At 39.3% G+C, this 14,293-nt stretch overlaps 1 protein-coding gene across 9 annotated transcripts in view; it reads right to left on the bottom strand.

Moving 5' to 3' along the window:
- The window catches only part of DST (dystonin), a 303,406-nt gene that overhangs the window by 108,193 nt on the left and 180,920 nt on the right, over window positions 1-14,293 (bottom strand). For 8 of the 9 annotated variants that reach the window (XM_055714785.1, XM_055714788.1, XM_055714787.1 and 5 more), the window contains 3 exons: window positions 9,708-9,842; window positions 7,105-7,193; window positions 6,756-6,891 (listed from right to left, as the gene is read on the bottom strand). In XM_055714785.1, the coding sequence (XP_055570760.1) occupies window positions 6,756-6,891; window positions 7,105-7,193; window positions 9,708-9,842 (360 nt within the window). Of the gene's footprint in view, window positions 1-59; window positions 5,670-6,755; window positions 6,892-7,104; window positions 7,194-9,707; window positions 9,843-14,293 lie in introns of all 9 variants that reach the window. The other variant, XM_055714794.1, reaches the window with a different exon arrangement.

The raw sequence follows: 14,293 nt of genomic DNA, 5'->3' as shown, positions 1-14,293 counted from the left end.
GGATTCATGCAATTCCTTTAACACAGGACCCATAGCACATACTAACTGTTGTTACTTACCATGCTAATAGGGGTGTCTTCCAGGTCTGCTTCTTTTGTTTTGAAAACAGGCTCAGTAAAGCCTCCGGACAGGCTCTCTGTCTTCCCATGCTCCCAGTCACACTTCCAAGCAACAGCTGCATCGTCTGCCAATGTTTTCTCTTTAGCAATTTCTGATCCAAACTCCAATTGTTCTGTTGAGAAAAGAGTACAAAGCCCGTCTACTTTGCCTTTACTCTCGTGTTCTGTGGTGAAACCAGCCACCTGTGAGCTTGTAAGCAAACCACTTATCAGCTCCTCTAACTTGCTTGTACGTTCATCTCCAGGTGAGATTTGAAAAACCTCCAGAAGTTCAGAAGCAGTAAGTTTTGGAACAGGAGCTTTCATATCTGTTTCAGTCTTCCTTTTGTCTGGGTCAGCAATCTTTTGCTTGCAGGATTCCTGCCTCAGAATATCACGAAGAAGATCAGGACTTCTGCAGTCAGGCCAAAGCAATGAAAGAGCATCACTGTCCTTTGGCTCTGTAGATGGTGTGGTAACCATGAATGCAGTTCTAACAGCATTGCTTATTTGCTTGAGATTTGACCCACTAGGCGTGTCACTCCCAAGCTGGGTGCTTCTAACCATTGTAAGTAAATTTTGCATTAACATTTTGGTATCGGAGTAACTCAGAGGTTCACCCTCCTGCTTGCAGTAAACATGTCCTGTTTTCAATTTCCTTTGTAATATATTCTTTAAGTCTTCCATTAGTGTATCAGACACTGCTGGTGATAGTGAAATACCTTCCTTGACTTGAAAATCTTTGCAGGGTCCCATTTCCTTTTGCAATGACTCCATGGACATTTGTTTTTTGAAACCACTTCCAAGGGGACAAGTCTCACTGGCCATAAAATTTTCTTCCTTTGTGTTTTCCAGCATCTCATGTTCTTTCTGGGCACAATAATTCAAGTCAGTCCCTATGCTGCTCAGAACTGCAGAAGAAACATCAGTAGTATGGGTATGACTCCCAGAAGGTAGCACTTCACTCCCATCTCCTGATTCTTTGGCATCCTCAATACTTCCTAAAGCATCTGCTTTTACTGGGGAAAATTCACTATTATTGCTGCTCTTTTTTTCTGAGAAGTCTTTAAGAACATTGTCAGTATTTTGACAGGTAAGTCTCCCCGTTTCTTTAGTTATGCTGATTTCCTTTGGTTTCACTCTATCAGTTGAGGGAAAAGAATAGGTGTGAAATTCACTTGAATACATTTCTTCCATATTCAGCAGAAAATCCTTTCCATTCTGTATGCCCTTCTCCCCTATTTCCCTGTCCATAAAGCAACAGGATTCAGTTTTATCCAATTCTGAATGGCTGCCGCTTTTTATGTCAGTTGTATATTGTTTCAAAGAAGTAGAAATGTTAAAATCTCTCTTAAATTCATCTGACTTCACACCACCTCCAATGTCAAGCAAAGCTTGATTAACATTTATTTTTTCTTTACTTGAAACAGGAGCTTCTCTATCAGCTTTAATTACTGATGCATCAAATATTTCCCCAAGGCTTTCCATCTGAATGGGACTTTTCCTTAGCCCCATGATATCACATTCCTCCATAATCTTTATTCTGTTTTTATTTTCTGTAAGAATTTCAAAACCTCTTCCTATTTGACCATGCTTCCAACCAGTGACTGGATGTACTTGGTCACTAAGTGAACTATCACTATCATTCACATAAGGCATATCCTTAAGGAATTTATTGTCCATTTGGGATGAACTTTCCTTTAGTTGTTCCATACCAGCCATATAATTTAATACTTTTTCCTCTGCAAATACTGCATCTCTCTGTCTTTGTCCATGGTTCGAATGTAATGTTGGCATGGTACTATTGGTTTTATTCATGCTATCACTAAGGCATTCTGAAAGCAGCAAATTTGTCTGAGTACTTTCATCATCATCAGTAGCTTGCTTTGTAATTAGGAAGGCTGTTACACGCTCATCAGATGTCACAGCATCATCAAGAAGCTGAGAACTTGGAACCTTAAACTGTGTTTTATTATTTTCTTCACTCTTACAGGACATGCCTTTAGTGTCAAAGGTATTTTCAGACTGAACAGGCTCAGCAGTGTCTTGTGACATGTGTTTACTTTCGACACAAGTCCCATATCCATCTTCTGTTTCCTGCTGTCTGTTGTCTTCACTTGCACATGTAAGACCAACACATCTTTTCTCAGAATCATCTGATGCAGATTCACATTTTCCTGAGGATAGTTTTCCATTTTCATGGTTAGGCTGGAATTGCAAAGCATATACTGTCTTGTGGCCTAAAGAACAGCAACAGTCACCAATATTCTGATTATTTTCATTGCTATTTTCTATGTCTCCTAAAGAAATTAACAACTGGTCATCTTTGTTTATACATTGATGATGTGGATAAGAAATAACCATTTCTTCATCACTGTCAGAGTCATCAGAACTATCATAATCCTCTTCATAATCTTCCTCCTCCTGTGTACCTTCAGATTCATCCTCATAAGAGTCACTTTCCGCTTTCACTTCATCTTCCTCATCCCTGTCTTGTACTTCTGCTTCATACGTCTTCCGTAAGGAACTAAGGCCTCCCTCCTTTCTTCCTTCACTCTCCAGAGTAACTGGTAATTTTTGCTTCTTCTCTCCAAAGCTCCTTGTTCTTTCTCCTTCCTCCTCACGGATTCCTTCCATAGCTTCGGCACTTGCAGAAGCTGTATTTCTGATCTCAGGTTGCCCTGTCAAATTTACACGGACGGTCTCTCCAGCATTAGTTGCAAATTCTTGAAAAGAGCTGGTCTCTTCTCCTAGGGTTATTAGACCACCTCTCTCCTCTAGAAAATTTAATGGAACTGACGTTCCAGACAATTCTGGCTCTGGTGTATTATCGTCCCGCAGCTGCAAGGCATCAAAACCATCACCACCTTGAGAAGTGCCACAGGAATCATCATCATCCATTTGTGGAGTATCATAGACATCACTGTCATCATCATCAGCCTGAGGCGTTTCATAGACATCATCTTCATCATCATCAAACTGAGAGCTGCCATCTTCAGAGACTACCTCACTGCATTCATGCTGCAAGCAGTTACTTTCAAACTGTGGGATGCCATCGCTCCCTTCTACTGATGAGTCAGAACTACTGTCACACAGTGGTAACTTCTCAAATGTGAGATTGCTTTCTTCTACTGTTAGCCTTTGTGCTGGGCTGTTACTGTCCCCCACAGGTGGTCCATCATGTAGAACAGCGTCGCCACCCAATGAAGGCCTGCAGTGCATGTCTCCACTGTCTTCTAGACACAGCTTACTCCGCAAATCCAGCCAGTCCTCCAAGGATAGCCTGTCATGTATATGAAGATAGTCCTCTAGAGATGGATTGTTACACACATCAGCGTAGTCCTGTAGAGGTTGCTCACTGTATCGATTATCCTCAAAAAGTAGTGTGTCACCACACTGACTAATATCTTCTGGAAGTCTGTATTCAGTATCTGAACTGATGGATGAACCAAGACTTCTCTGAAAATCATCTTTCTTGCTGCTACCCAGTACTATTCTGCTATTGTCAGCTTGCAATATGTGAGGCCTGTATTTTGTGCACCTTTCTAGGTCTCTCCAGGTTTCATTATCTGACAAATCATTCACACTTAAGGAATTTTCTGAGGTTTTATCATTCCTGTTTTCATTACACAGACCTTCTGCCATATAAATCTCTTCTTTCTCTGTTTCTGAAACAAGATTTGCATTTGAGTCATTTGGAAGACATCCTTCAATGTTTCCTGAATTTGCCTTCTGACTGTTAAGCTTACACAGTTCAGTCCACTCCGAAACCTCCAGACGACCTCTGACTCCATTCCTGTTCATGGAATTTTGAGTGCTACTTACTATGTTTCTAAGTTCTGTAGGGTTAGTAATCAACGTCTCCTGTGTATATTCTGATTGCTCAGTACCAATGGCATTGCAAACATCTGGTCTACATGCACGGAGATCTTCTCCATGTGAAGATACATAATTCCCAAAATCTCCAAACTGATTTAATTTCCTGTTATTAGAAGTATTCTCAGCACCTGAAAGATAACCTTGAACACTGCCTGTGACATTATTTAAGTGGACACTGCCAGCTGACTTCAGGTTAATTCCTTTCGAGGTTATGTATTTGTTATTGAACTCTGTTTCTGACACACCAGCGTTATACGCAGCACCATCACCTTCCAGCAACCTATTGATAGCTTCTTGCAGTTGTCCATCATATAACAAAAGTCTTCCTCCAGTGTTTGCATCCATGTAACTATTCACCATCAGGTAAGATATGAATAGTTTCTTAGCTTGATCTATATTATGACATACAGGGTCTTCTGTGCCAGAATCTTCATGTTCCTCCTCACAGTCATGAAATACAGATGGTAGGAATTCGTATGTTGATAACCATTTTGCAGCTTTTTTACAAGGGGACTGTAATTCCTCTACATTGGGCATTTTATCTGGCAAAGTCACATTGGTCAAAACAGATAAAGTATTGATGTCTATTATCCCTGATTGTGCGGCTTTATCTAGACTGAGTATTTCACAAGTTTCTGGAATGTAAAGTGCAGCTATTTTCTGTCTATCATTTAGTATTTTGAATGCCAGCTCATTTGTTATCATCTCTTGGTGCAAAGAAGTTGATACAGGGAATATTTCACCAGTGTGAGGCCAGATTAGTCCAACAAAGCCTCTCTGTGCTTCTAATACCAACAGTGCACTGGTGGATGATATTAAGTTGCATTGTACTGCTTCATCAACAGTCAAGCGTTGTCCTGAATTTTGACAAAGGATTCCACCAGTCTGCACCTGATGCGTGAGGATCCCACAAGCTGTGTCCTGATCTATCATCCCTTGTCTCATAGCTTCCTCCACAGTCATTCTCCTCCCTGAGTCAGGGTCAATTATACCTCCAGACATTAACTGAGCACCCAGCAGCCTGAACATTGTTTCCCGATCAATGAGTCCTTCATGGGCTGCCCTCAAAACGGTTATCCTCCTTCCACATTTGAACATGATTCTGCCTTTTTCTTGTGGTTTCACAGGTAGGAGTCTTAGCCCTGTTTTTTCATGCAATATGCTTCTATGAATCATCTGTTCAAGGGAAATCTTCTCAGCACAGTTGGGGTCTATGAGATCTTTACCTATGTCTTGTCTTTCCAGAAGTTTTGCATATAATGTTGGAGAAATTAGGTTTCTCTGGAAAGCATTCTGCAAGGTCAGGTTTTCTCCAGTAGATGGCAAAATCAAGTGCCCAGTTGAAAGCTGATTCTCAAGAATTTTAATAGCCACAGGTTCTGAAATTAAACCTTGTTCCAAAGCTGAAGCAACTGGAAGATTTGATAATGACGACCCTGAAATAAGTTTCTTTGCATTACTTAATTCCTGTAACTGCAACAGAGTCTGCTCATCAATTAGGGCATGAGCTTTAGCTTCTTCCAAATCATAACATACTCCTAATTCTGGAGAAATGATTCCAGAAAGGATCAGCTGATTCTCAAGCAATCTAATTCCAGTGTCATAGTCAATAAAACCTTTTAAAATAGACTGAAAGACTGAAAGGACTTCTCCAGTCGTTTGGTCAATGACACCAGCAATGACTTTATTCACCTAGAAAGGAACATAAAAGAAATGCTATCACTATTTTCAGACTGTATTTTAAATTTTATTTCTATTTTGAATGCATGATAAGCATAAAAACATGTACTTACCAGGCCTGGAGGAGTGCAGTGAATGTTAGCAGCTCAAATGCGCAAGTGATCTATGTCAGTCATTCAACAGCACACGATGTGATAAAAGATTTAAAATCAACATGCATCTGTGAACTGAAAACCTATGCTTTGCATATATAAATAGGGTTAGTGAAAGACAATAGAAGAAATGATTGCAGAGTGAGCAAATAGAACATACACCTGAAAGGCAAATTTTCATGCTCTAAATGTCTGTGAAAGGTTAGACTATTCAGAAACAGTATGTGATTCAAATCCACCATGCTATTCATGTTTACAGCATACAGCACTTCTGTATATACACTCAACAATATGGAATCAGATACTCTAGAATCAAATATTGCATTTAGTTTGCATGGAAAGCATGAAGTCAGTTTGGCAACATAATTTGAACTAATTACACAGACACTGCCTCTATGCGTATATGAGAACAGTCGTTTGCAACGTAATTTTTGAGAATTCCGTATTTAAGATTAAGATCCCATTAACAAATGTATTTGTAGTGTCTCAGAGCTAATCACATTATGTGCTCTTATTTTCATATCCAGGTAAGTTTTAAGAAAAACTGAAAGTAGATCTCTTCTAGGACATTTCTGAGCGATATATGGGACAGATTAACAGGTTATTTTATGGTGTCATTTTTGCAGCAGAAACATAGACTTATCTAGCAGTCAAAGAATGGCTTTTAAGAGAAGAGTTAAGAGATGAATGATTTGTTTATCTTTCTTCATGCAAGACACAAATTATTAAGACTCTCCACAAAAAAATCTGATGAGCAGAATGTTCATATGCACGGGTAAGGTCACACACAGTATTCCACAGCAAATACACAAAAACCTTCAGTCAATTAAAACATGTTCCTTCACACACAGTTAATTGCAGCTTCTTCTTTTGCTGATCATGTGTGGTTCCAAAACCATGCAGTAAGCCCCAAAAGAGACTGAAATCTAAGTTTCAATCTTGTTACCTTTTCTTCCATCTTTTCATCACCCAGATACTGTGCTTCCTGCAGCTGTTTCAAAGCTTCATTGGCTAACAAGCTGTAGCTCTCCTGGAGGGATCTGACTTGCTTTTCCATTTCATTTCTCTCTTCATCTGTCATTCTATTAAGAAAAAAAGAAAAATGGGAGGAGGTCTCTGAGTAATCTGTAACCTGCAGGGAGTTATCTGTTTACCTTTACTTAAAAAAGGGGAGGGGAAATTGGTAAAAGTACTACTAAGCGGAACTGTAAGATGAGGCTATGATATCTTTTTAAACAAACAGGATGTACTGATTCAATTCATTAACATTATTGGAAAAATAAAAAATGGCATACTTGTCACTGTGCTTAGCTAAAAACGACTGAGTAGTCTGCAGAGTTTCAGCTATTTGTTCTTTCTTGGTTGACATTTCATGCAGGGAAATCTGAAAAATAAACAACCTGTGTTCAAGACTTAACTATGCACATATATAAAAACAAGCATACTATCTCTTTATGGGACTAAAATCAATAAACTAGAGGGTTTTTTTAAATACCAGCTGTTCTTAAAGCGATATTCGTTATTATGGAATTGTACCATTTACATATATATATATATATGTCATTATGGTATGTCTTTTGGTTTAAGCAAGCTGTTTGTATTAGAAAACTATCGAGTGAAATAAATATAATTTATCTCAAATTGTTGTTTGAAAATCAACCAATCATTTAAAATCACTTACTATAGCTGGCACAGATTAAAGCGGCTTCATAAAGATAAATGTACAATGATCAAGTTCAAGAAGTCACTCACCAAAATGAGATAGCAACTTTTTAAAAAACCATACCAGAAGGCCACAAGCCTTGATGAAATTCAATGACAAGGACAAATGCAGTATCAGACACTTGGAAAAAATGGATTATTTATTAATATTGTCCCTGCTATAATTTCTGTGTCATCCCCACTAAAGCACTTGTTCTGGCAGAGGAACTTGCAAGAATTTAATCTTACAACTTTTCTGAGAAACTGCCTGCAGTCTCTTCAAAGAAAAGCACTTTTTTGGATAAATAGGAGCAAAGTATCAAAGGGAAGTCTATAACTTTGTTAGAAAGTCCTAGATAATGTTCGACATAAGTGCTAAGAGAACTCTAGCAAGGCACTTGGGCCCTGCATTCACCTGGGTCTGGACACAACCAATTCTGTCCCTGTGTGCGCTGTGCCAAAGGGCCTGAATGCGGTCTGGGAAGAACCTCCCTTTGCAATCACTGCCAGCAAGCCACAATCCCACCACTTGTGCTGCTCAGACAGAAACCAAGAGAGCAAGCACTGCATGCGCTGCAGAAGATGATGTGAGCAGGCTGAGGCAGCAGGTGGGGCCATGAGCTCCACTTTGCTCAGGGAACTGATACTGCTGTGGATGCTAATGCACACCCTGTCACTACCAGCACCAGCTTCTCCACCGGGTCCATGATTACACCCCACAGCAACCCCACTCCCCCATGTTTCAGCTGACATTGGCTGTCAAATCACTAGTCTACACGTTTCTACAAAACTTGTCGAGGTACCCATGCTAGTCAGTGAAGTCACTAAACCAGGCACCTCTGGAAGATGCCACTACTGCGCTGGGGCCATTTCACAAGGGAAGGAAACACCCTCAGCAAACACCCATCTCCTGCACGCCAGAGGAAGCCAAGGCAGCTAACCCACAGGTTACACACTGAGGACTCCGGCTGCACGGGGAAGATGCCACCCATAGTTGCTACAGTAAGCCAAGATGCTCTAAGGAGTTGAGCACTGGCCCAATGCTGACAAAGGTTTGCACTGTTGTCATTAACAAGGGCAGAAAAAGACCAGTGTTGAACGTTTTTGCAAATCCTGATCCTTACTGTCAGCGATTTACCAATCAATGTGTTCAAATTAATACACACTTACTTCCTCCTATACACACAGGGACAAACTCTGTAACAGAACTAGCACTGGTCCCCTGCAAACAAGCAGCACGCTGGGACTGGTGGCCATCAGGACTGCAGGACTGCCAACCTGCCCAACAGCAAGCCTGATTTATGCATGTGCTGCTCCAGCGGCTCTAACAGGCACCAGCACGCATGACCAAAATAAAACATGCAGCAACAGGCTGCCAGGAGGGCCAAAATCATGTTTTCATGACCACATCCAGCCCTGTACTGAGGGATGTGGACAAGACACTGCTCTGTGCCTCTGCTGCTCAGCGTGCAGATATACCTTCACCTACTAAAATCTTTTTAGTTGTCACTAAGCTATTTTGTGGAACAACTCTAGCCAGGGGGCTGCTAGAAATGATACGATGTTTCACAGATGGAAATTTATGGTCAAGAGTTAAAATGTACGCAACGACAATGCACCTGTTAAATACAAAGGTGTCAAGATGGGCCACTCCAGCAGCCTGGGGACTAGTGCAATAATAGAGGGCTCAGTCAACACCTGTTTTGACTATCCTGTAAGAGGACCCCTCAGAAAACTTCGTAAAAGCGAAAAGAAACCCAGTCCTCAGGCACCTCCTGCCAACTTTCTCCTTCCTGGTGCCAGGGTAGAAGTTACCAGGCTTATTCACTGAACTGTTTCAGGACAAGGGGGCAGACCTAGCAAGTGCCAACCAGCCAGGACGCGCTGTCCCTCTACAGGGGGTGAGTTACGGTGTGCAGGTCTAGTTTCTCTAAACTGACATTTTGTAGCACCAGAGTAAGTCACACGGCAGGCCTGTAAAAAGCAGCTTGCACTTCTTCCCAAAATGTTTGTGTCCCTAAACACTGATGATCATTTATCCAACCCTCTACTCACAGCCAAATGTGAAATTACATCTTTAGTAAAATGTGGATAGTGACTGGAGGAAAAAAAAAAGTATTTATGGAATATTTTGTGATTTTAATCAACACAAAAGCCTAAAAAGAGGAAGTGGTATTTTACCAAAAGACATCTGTACCTGCTGCTTAGGCAAATCTGTCTTTTCAGCTTTTTCTCCCTCTTCTTTGCCAAGTGTCTGGCTGAGGTTTGACACCCATTTCAGTAAATCCCCAGCTTTCTCAACATATTCCTTCTTTTCTTCTTCCATTGATTTCTGATGAGCACCGCAAATTGTAAAAAACATGTAAGTTGTTGGAATATTTAACATCAAAGTCCACAGAAATACAATTCTACCACAATAGCAGTATTACCATGTAAACATAAAATTATTCCTTTTTATTTAACACCACATGCATTACTATGACAATTTGACGTAGGAATGAAAATGCCACATAATTACAGTCATTAACAAAGTAATTCCTCAACTGATTTGTGATTATGATTACGGTGCTTATTCATACACATGTACATCCATTATAAAATGACTGATATTAAGAAAAAGCGTACCTTCCCAGCCATTACTCAGCAGATAAAATTTAAACAACATTTGCATATAAAGTATCTTTCAATTGCTGCCTTTGCATTACCCTCAGGTGTGGAAATGTATAGCCAGCACAGGATACCAGCATTTTGCCATCTATGTACTTGGATTACTAAATTACAGTTAGGAAGAATACATTGCTTTTGTGTCTACAGAGACAAGAATAATCGAAGTAAAATACTGAGACATTTAATCTTTTCTGCACAGGAAAATATATATTTTTTTTATAGTAGTACACCCTGTAAGTAGTTTGAAACTTCTCAATACTTTGACAACATGTTTAAGAGCCCTTCCGTGCATCACAAGCAAAAATGAAAACACTTTCTTTCAATCGATTTTTTTTAATTTGATATGCAATTGTAATTCATTTGCCTATCAGAGCAGGAAAACTATTCTAAAAAAAACGTTACACGAAATGAGAGAAAAAATTAGGATATATAACTTTATGATGTGACTAGCTCACTAAAATTAATGAAATACTGATGTGAGAAAAATTAATTATGCTTGTGTGTTTACTGGACTGCATATTTCACCCTTGTATACTTTATTGCCACTTCTGTAGCATAAATAATAAATAATACAAATTGATTTGTATTATTACATTATCAGGTCACATGAAATACTGCATTGCCTTCATTCGCAAAATGAACAATCCCTTTCAATTTTTAATGTAAGAATCCAATTGTTATCTCACCTAAATCTACCCATTTTGCACTAATGTTAACTCCACCAACCTCAGAGTAACTTCTCATTTATACTACCCACATGTAGATAATGTCAGACAAGGCCTTCAGGTAAAGACTGAACATATAAACTGCATTTTGAAATTACGAGTCTGCCTAAATTAATCTATAAATTTCAACTTTGTAACAAGTAATATATAATTCTAGTTGTAGTGGTTTATACTAATTAGTGGTTTGTACTAATTAGTTTTACAACTCATGATTACATTAGAAAACACCATTTATAACTTTCCGTAAAGGCCATTATCAAAATTTTCCTTGACTTGAATGGGTTTTAAAGCAGGTCCCAAAATGAGTCTGTTCATTTGAGTTTGTTCTGTTGTATTTTCCATCTTTGTTCCATTATGAATTATAGTAAAGACTGGAAATTCCCGTTTTCATAGGCTGAGCTGCTTCTAACAATCGCAGTCCAGTGTGGCAATCAAAAACAGCTCTTTCTAAAGCCTCTTTGTACGTTAGCTTCTTCTTTGTTTTGGGGCATGTTAAAACTTTAACATAGAATTTTTCATCTTTCAGCTTTGTAGCTGTGACAGCATCAATAATACCATTCTTAATTGCATCCTCCATTGTTAATCTGGAATGAGACTTTGCATCTATCAACCCACCAGTCAAGTACTGATACTCCAGGCAGCGCATGCCCATTTCCTTGTCTACAGCATTTAACTGCATAGCTTCAACAGCTGACATAACTGTGCTCCTCACAGGGTGAATGACCCCAGTAAAGATCAGTTCAAACTGCTGGATTTGCTTGGCACAACCATCATCAACTAACTCCCTTTGCAAAGCTTCTGAAATGCTGTACTTTTTCCCAGTAAATGGATCAATTATGCCTCCTGTACTAACCTGAGCTTCAAGACATCGGAGGGCAGTAACTCTGTCTACCAAGTTTTTGCGTGAGGCTTTTAAGACTGGAATTCTTTCATTGGTTTCAGAAACCCAGAACCCTGCAATAGGACTGTTTAAATCTTTATTTGGCTGTGAACTGCTAACTAAAATATCACCGAACTCATTAGCTGTGATTAAACCCTCCTTATATTTACTGACTAATGCTCTGCCAATTCTACCCTGATTTACAGTCTCCTCGATATTAAACTGTACACCGGTTTTAAGATCTGTAAGCAAAAGAAAAGAATTCCCATCAGAGTCAAAACATGTAGACTCCTTCCAATCAAATTCTTGTCTTGAAAGCTCAAGATATGTAGCTTTATCGACACAATTTTTTTTATAAGCCTCATATGAAGTCATTTCAGCTCCTGTTTTGACATCTACTACAGAAATTTTATGACTTTTTTCTGCTGATGGGCTGCTTATTTTCCTTTCACCAACTGGAAGCAGAAGGCATTTACTGCTTACACTGAACAAACACATTTTCAGCAAATCACCGTAGTACATAGCTTTCCTGTTATTTGGATTGTGAAAACATTTTGCATTACTAGAAGGTTCATGCAAGAATTTTAAAATTGTGTTATTAAGCAAGCCAACCTGCACGGCAGTTTCTGGAGGTACACGAACACTTCTTACAGGATCAATGACCCCCCCACTTGCAATCTGAGCCTCAAGGATATTTTTACCTTTTTGTCTTTCTAAGAGTCGAGCTTCCATAGCCTGATACACAGAGATCACTTTCCCAGAACAGCAATAGCCCAAAACAGCTTTCTCTGCCTCAAGCAATCTACTCTTGAATTCATTATCTGTAAGCCCTCTAACAACTGAATCATCAACAGAGAACTTCTGACCTGTTGTGGGATCAATGATGAAACCAGTAGCTGCTTGGGCCTCTAAAAATGCTAATGCCAGCGCTTTCCCTATGATTCTTCTCTTTGCTGCTAAAGCAAAAGAGAGTATCTCTTTGCTGGATTCAAGGTACAGCCCAGCTATAGCTGTAGGTTTAGTTAAAAATTTTTCAAGACTTTTCTGAACCTCGTCAATCGTTTTCTGCCCTGAATGGAGCTGCTCAACCGTGAGCCTGTCTAAAAGTTTAACTTCAGTCAACTGTCTGGCAGTTACATCATGTCGGAGACCTTGAAATTTAATATCATCATATTCCTCTGTAAAATATTCCAACTGAGTATCAGCAGCAGCAGTTTTCAAAATCTCTTCCCCTAAGAAAGAGCTCATCTTCGCAACGTCTTCTTTCCTAAACCCTTCAGATGTTTTGTATCCCTCAAACATTCTCTCTTCGTTACCAAAAGTCTTGGCATTTTCTTGATTTAATGTTGTGACTTCAACATGCATGTCATACTGCTTGCTCTTCACTATCTGTAAATAGGAATTTTTTGACACAGTGAGAAATACATGTGCAGAACTACGCTGTAGATCATTTGCTCCTAAATCCACCACCAGAGAAACCAAAGGGAGAACTTGGAATGTAGTCAGAAAGGAGAACTGCTACTAGTGTTGGAGAGCAGAGAAATATAGCTAGCTAGAGTTTTAAAGTGCATTTGCCATTTCAATGTTTATTCAGTAACAGGAATATGACTAGACTAACCAACAATAACTGTTGTTTGTTATTATATGAACTTAATGCCATTAATCAAAGCTAATTTTAATGATACAATGGCGTATGTGAATTCTTACTTCCAACACAAACTTTTAAAACAATGTGTTTCTTAGCTATTAACAAACCTGCGACAAAGGTCTAATGAAAAGCTTTTTGTGTCATATATATAAGAATGAAGGGGTTCCCTTCACCAAGGTAAGAACATAAAAAAACATTAGAGAGAATACAGAATAGTAATGAAGTATAACTACAACCAACCAACAAAACAGACCAGTAAAAAAACAGCATTAGGAAGGCAAACCCTCACAAAATGTAGCATGTACCTCCAACGGATGCAGTTTTACCACTCCTAATTCATGTTTCGTGTCTTCTCCATGTCTAACAGTTTGTCTAGAACTGTGTAGGTTCCTGTTTCTCAGTTTGTCCCTTTCAGATGTTGCAGAGATTTGGTTCGCTTTATCGAAAGTTATCTGGAACTGCGTACTCATTTCAGAAACAAACTCTGTGAAAGATTGGGGGCTTGAATCTTCTTCTAGGGAATGGTTTATTCTTGACATCTGGAACTGCACTTCTCTTGGTATCCTATCATCAGCACTCACGTACAGTGTATTTCCTTCTATCTGATCTGATTTAAAACCTGATCTCTCTTGTTTCTGCCTTAACAAAGGTGAGCTAGGTTTTGCATGTGGAGGAAGCTGTTCAAATTCTCTAGCTGCAGTGTCACTCGGATAATTGAAATCATTCCCTCTTCTCTCACAGCTCAGTTTAGATCCAGAATCTTGGAGTTTAGTATTTTGCTGAACTTCATTCTGAAGCAAAAGAAACCTGTGTTCACTGTCCCTGGCCTGCAGATCCACTTTCTGTTTCAAGCTCTCAACCAC

This window comes from Falco cherrug, chromosome 6 (genome assembly GCF_023634085.1).
Source record: "Falco cherrug isolate bFalChe1 chromosome 6, bFalChe1.pri, whole genome shotgun sequence".
NCBI classification, from domain to species: Eukaryota; Metazoa; Chordata; class Aves; order Falconiformes; family Falconidae; genus Falco; species Falco cherrug.
Note: the sequence above shows the minus strand (reverse complement) of the source record. Positions and strands in the feature narration are given on the sequence as shown.